This window comes from Perognathus longimembris, chromosome 2 (assembly GCF_023159225.1).
Source record: "Perognathus longimembris pacificus isolate PPM17 chromosome 2, ASM2315922v1, whole genome shotgun sequence".
In the NCBI taxonomy this organism is placed as follows: Eukaryota; Metazoa; Chordata; class Mammalia; order Rodentia; family Heteromyidae; genus Perognathus; species Perognathus longimembris.
Genome location: NC_063162.1, coordinates 123,652,751 through 123,658,750, shown reverse-complemented (window position 1 = coordinate 123,658,750; position 6,000 = coordinate 123,652,751). Strand labels below are relative to the sequence as shown.

Sequence of the window (6,000 nt, the reverse complement as noted above, 5' to 3'; positions counted from 1 at the left end):
CCCTCCACTGGCGCCCCTTTTCGTCCTTGCGCGCTCTCTCACCTCCCCCTGCCTGCAGGCCCCTCCAGCTCCTCGCGGCTCGCGCCCCCCTCCTCTCCCTCCAGCTGGAGGCGGGGGCTGCGCAGCTTCCCAGACCTGCTCAGTCAGCTGGGGCCCCCTGCGGACCGCGAGGACCAGCCACTCTGCGCGCCATGGCAGCGGCTGCAGCATCCCGGCCGGTGGCAGAGCTACTGGTGACAGTGGAGGCTGCATCTTTGGCCACAGACGCAGCTGCTATTGTTCCCTGGTGGTGTTAGATAGATGCTCTTTCTCTCTTTTAATCAGAAGCGAACAATAGCGGGAAAGAGCTTTGCTTTCTCTACTTGGAAAGAATTCCCTACCGGACTTGCCCAGCAGCGGATCCAGACCCTGGAGCGGCTGCTGCGGGCAGCATGGGACTGCCAGGGAGGCGCTGGGCGTCCGGGAACCAGGGCGCTGAGGGGCCACTTCGGGGCGTCCTGCAGCTGCTCCTTCTGCTGCTGTGCCCAGGTGCCTGCGGGGCCGCGGGGCTAGGCAACTCGGAGGCGCCCACCATCTATCTGTGGAAGACTGGTAAGTGGAACCCAGTTGTTGTCCCTTCCTCTCATCTCCCTATCTGGGTCCACATCAAGAGACCCTTCAACTCCTGAGGGGACTCGGTGCTGTAGGAGAGCCGGATCGGATCGTGCTAGCATGCGAAGGTTAAAAAGTAGGATTCCAGGGAACAAATTAGGTCATATCCATTGCTGTTTTTTTTCATTATTATTTTTAAAAATACCCTAACAACTCAAAGGCAACAATGAGTCACTGGAAAGCTATTTCTCCCCTAGCTCTGTTGGGAAGGAGAGCAAGCTAGGCTCTCTATGGGAAGTGCAGTATTTTTAACCTCTGGATTCTCAGTTGTCTAGGAGTTTCTAAAATAGAATTTGAGTCCCAAACAAGCAATTTGGACCAGGTCTTTGGGCAAGCAGTATGCCCAGTGCCTTGTTGTATGTGGATGTAGAGTTGCGTGTGTCTTAAGGGTACCTTTGCGATAAGTGGGACGCTCAGACCTAAGACAAATGAGGGCAGATGTAGCAACCAGAAGCAATGGAGTCTTCGTGGAGCCTGCAGATCGTGCACAGTTCACTTTTCATGAGTGAATTACAGTGGGATATTGTTGTTTGTTTGTTTCAAAGTGTACAACTATTAGGATGCTTTCTTTAAAACTTTTTCTTGCCTTGAGAATTTTTTTGCTCTGTTTTGCAACCAGGCACCAAAAGCGGCCAGGAACTGCCCCTGGGTGCCTTCTGCGAAGTGCTGGGAAATCCTGGTGGGGCAGTGATAGGCAGGAAAACAATGCCAGGCAGAGGGATCCCTTCCGCTCCGCTCCTGGAGGCTGCTTTCCTGCCCTAGGGGACTCTGAGAAGACTGAGGCCAGTCCCAGACTTGTTCATAGGGAGACAGGGATGTTCAGCGCTTAAGAAGACAGGAATGTTCCGTGCTGGGGATGATTTAAGAGTCTTTGGCGGTGCTTAAAAATTGAGACAGGGACACAGTAGAAAGGGAGAGTGAACTGATCATGAGATTGCAAATAAGTTACAGAGAGGAGTCTGTTTCTTGGCTTCAGACTATGTCCGTCATGTGTGTGCAAGCACGCACTCACACACGCACTGGAGGCAGATCTTTCTACAGTACAGTTGCATTGATATTTTACATCTTAAAGGAAGTTACATCTAAATAGTAACTAGCAGGAAATTAAGAAGAAATATTTTAAAAGACAAAGCAAAGAATTGTCTTAGGATGTTTCTTGCACAAATCGCACAAACACAGAATGAGCTTCGTAAATGCAAACTCATTCCTGCTACCACTTTAAAGAGTCCTTGATTGATGAACACGGGGGAAATCAAATTAAATTATTTCCATTTTAAAGAGAAAGTTGAAATTCTTTAACTCAAAGGGCAGTTTTGCTTTTCAACAGTGTTTTCTCAAGAACACTAACCAAACTATTTTTTTTTTTTAACCAGTAGATGGTATTATTTGGAGCCTTGATTTGAGCTTCTCAGGCAATTAATGAACAACATAGTATTTGCCTACTTGCAATTTTTGCTATCAAAGTAACAAGAGCCATGCAGTAATTCAGATCGAAAAGAACCTAGACAACATTCACTGTGCAGTGTCTGAAGTGCCAATATATGTCAGCATAAATGTCATAGTGGGAACACAAGCCAATAAACAGCTTAAAATAGTAGAAAGCTCTCTGGAGGAAGGAGATGGAGACCTCAGTATGAGGGCCAGTTCCAGCTTTCACTATCTGGGAAACGTTGACACGTCATTTAACTTTTGACCCCTAGTTTTCTCAACTGCATAGAAATGTGATAATGTGTTCACTCAGCAGTGTTGACAAAATCAAATGAGTGTCTTATGTGAAAGTAAGCTGCAAACATTAAAGTTTGGTGCAAGTATAGTGAGATGAGAGTGATGATGGTATTAGGTTTTGGAGATCCATGGTGAGGAAAAATGACAAATTAAATTGGAGAGCAAAATAATGACCACATTATTTTTCTCTTAGACAAAAGCAAATATTACCATATAACTAAAGGACAAGAAATTAGTTCTTTGATGATCTAGAGAATATTTAAAAGAAAGGAATAGTTTGTAAATGAACATATAAAAGTAATAAAATCATAATTCTTTATCACTTTTGAAGATAGACATATAAGCTTAGTTTCAGTGAAGAAAGGAAGGGAGAAAGAAGAAACAAAGGAAGGGAGGGAGGAGGAGGAGGAGGGAAGGAAGCAAGGAAAGAAGGAAGAGAGGAAGGAAGTTGTGACATGGCTGAATTGAAAATTAATCTGAATGAAAACTCAGTCAAGAACTTTGTCCCTGTCAGGCAATCAGGCATTGGTGAAGTCATCCAATGACTGATTCTTCATAATAGTGATTAGAAAAGACAATATCTTAAACCTTTTCAATTTGAATGTGCTTCATATGTATGAATATATGTCAAAATGCATACACATGACAAAATACTGTGTACACATAGTCTAAATATCTATGATTTAGACATACAACACATATAACTTATGGTATATAGTAATACATTATGTACATTTAAGGAAGTTTTGAATCAATTCACAATGAAGAATTGTTGAGGATCTACAGTATACAGACACTTGTAGAGGTTGACTGTAGAGGCAAGTATTGTCATACATATCCTCAGGAAACTTAAAATTACAAAGCACTTTAATTCTACAACAATACTGCATGGCATACCATATTCATGAACAACATTATGAAAGCAGAGAAATTATTAGAGCTGATAAAGAGACACTAATATATAATCTTGCTTCTTAAGAATGAATTGGATTTTGAGGAGCAGAACGTACAGAAAGAGAAAATAAAAATTCATTATACCCATAAATTGGAATGTTGAATAGAAATACCTCCAAAAGCTAACACCTTCAGAAATGAAAAGGCATGGCTGCATTCCTCAATCTTGGAAGTGTCTATTATATACCACAACTCAAGCTTGGAATTTAATGTCAATGAAATGAATTGGGACCACGTTATAAGGAACTGAAAGTTTGTAACTGTGATAAGGATGATGGAGTTTAACATACAAGCATGTAATAGCCATTGCAAACTTTGGAGAGATTGATATATTGTTTGCTTAGATTGGAGAGAGGTGAATCTAAAGGCTGGTTGGCTAATGAAGTGTGTGACCAGAAGAGAAAGAACAAAGGGATCAGCACCAAGTACCAAATTGAGAGTTAATGGATTAGAAAGATGCAAGATGATGGAAAAGATGGAGAACACGGAACAGAGGGTGGGAGCCAGTGTCCAGTAGTCCTGGGAAGAATTAAAAATATTTTTTCATGTTACCTATATAAGTAATGTCCTTTCATCTATCAGAGGATTTCTGATCCACTAGACATCAACAGTCTACTATACTGTTATTGCTGTTTCGTGACAGAGATGATTTCAGAAATTGAGATTTTTGACATTGTTTACTACTTATTATGATTTGTCCTGGTGAGAATAATTAGAAATCATTTCAAAATACACAGAGATTCAACTCTTAACTTACTGGAGGAGGAAGAACTACTCCAAATGTTAAATGCTGAAGTTTTGTACTTTCCCTTATCTAGCATACTGGTTTCATTCCATAAAAATTGTGATTAATTATATTAACCTGGAAATAAAAATTGACTATCAAATTGAGTATCAGTAGAATGAGCAAAATATGATTGACAATATGAGTCAGACAGAAAATATTGGAAACAATCAGGAAGATTTATTTGGAAAACAATAATAAATTAAATTGAATATATTGGTATAATGATGAAATCACATTAAAATATAAGGACCATATGCAAGCTAGCCATTCTTTTTTTTTTTTTTTTTGATAGTCCTGGGCCTTGGATTCAGGGCCTGAGCACTGTCCCTGGCTTCTTTTTGCTCAGGGCTAGCACTCTGCCACTTGAGCCAAAGAGCCACTTCTGGACATTTTCTATATATGTGGTGCTGGGGAATCAAACTCAGGGCTTCATTTATATGATGCAAGCACTCTTGCCATTAGGCCATATTCCCAGCCAAGCTAGCCATTCTTCAAAGTTCAAGTGAGGAGGCTATAGATAGTTGGAGGTTTTCTCTCATTTTACTTACAGTAATGTTTTGAGGTAGATTCATCCATTGCAAGACAATATTATTATTAATAGGCACAATGTCCTTTGCACAATTAACTGCATTAAAATTGTATCTGATTTTTCACCTTAAGTTAAAAACTAATATTATTATCCTATTTTTGTGTGTATACTAATAGCACTTATCAGTAGGAATATAAAATATTACTCTGAAATGAATATGAACAAATATCTATCTTAATTCTACCAATCATTAAGAAACCAAGGAGAAACTGTTAATCCTGATGTTCAGAGTAGAAGATAGCATTATGCTAACATAAGTGTATCAGTGCTTGCAACTTCCCTTTGTTTGGAATATGACTTTATGGGTTTATTAAGTTGAGGAGAAGATGGGACAGAGGGTGGGATCCAGTATCCAGTAGTCCTGTGAATAATTAAAAATATTTTTTCATGTTACCTATATAATTAATGTCCTTGAATCTTTCTTTCATCTCTCAATTATGGCTTAATGATATGTATTCTTAGAGGATTTCTGACTATTAAATATGGAAAGATGTGTAATGTACTAGTAAAGTGCCTGATACATATCAGAAGTTCAGTAAATGGTCATTTTATTATTATTATTAATATTTTGTTATTTAATACAATAGCAACTTAATTTTGCAACCTGAATCAAGTTCAATAATATGCACTAGCTCTCTCCTCCTTCTCTTTTCCCAGTAAATGCACTCGAAATTGCAAACTGATATTGGTAATTAGAGCATTAGACACTAAAACAAATGTAAGGGAATGGAATATTATAGAATTGAAAAAAACCCACATAGACCCTGAGATTAGACAAACCACTGTTTACATCTAACTGTCTGACTAGCCAAGTTATTTAAACTCTATGACATGTTTTCACTTTATATAGATCATAAAACATTCTGAAGTAAGAAGATATTGTAAAGTTTCAGCAGGTATGAAACACAATATATCTAGCACAAACTCTAGATAGAGTAGACATTTAAAAATATTAGTTCTCTTCCTGCTTTTCACTTTCTCGTTACCTAAAAAGATAACAAAAGTTGCAAGAATTAACACTATTCTAGCACATTTATCTGTCTATTTAATTAAGGGATACATTACAAAACAAAAGTCTGGATTATAAGTCATTTTAGGGTAGAACTGATCTTTATTGCTTTGTACATATATATAGTAGCATTTAGTAAATCACAAAATGCTTTAAGTAACAATTTTAAGGTTAATTATGTAACTATAACTTCTATACTTCACATCATATTTGTTCTCAAAGTGTTTTTCATGTTCTTGAAATTAGACCTTCACCTTTCAAATTTGAATTAATTGCTTTGGCAAT

General features: G+C 38.6%; 1 protein-coding gene across 2 annotated transcripts in view; it reads left to right on the top strand.

Moving 5' to 3' along the window:
* The first annotated feature begins 202 nt into the window (after positions 1–202).
* Positions 203–6,000, top strand: part of Thsd7a (thrombospondin type 1 domain containing 7A) — a 326,776-nt gene continuing 320,978 nt past the window's right edge. The window contains exon 1 of one of the 2 annotated variants that reach the window (XM_048340086.1): positions 203–591. In XM_048340086.1, the coding sequence (XP_048196043.1) occupies positions 432–591 (160 nt within the window). In that variant the 5' untranslated portion in view covers positions 203–431. The remainder of the gene's footprint in view (positions 592–6,000) is intronic. The other variant, XM_048340087.1, reaches the window with a different exon arrangement.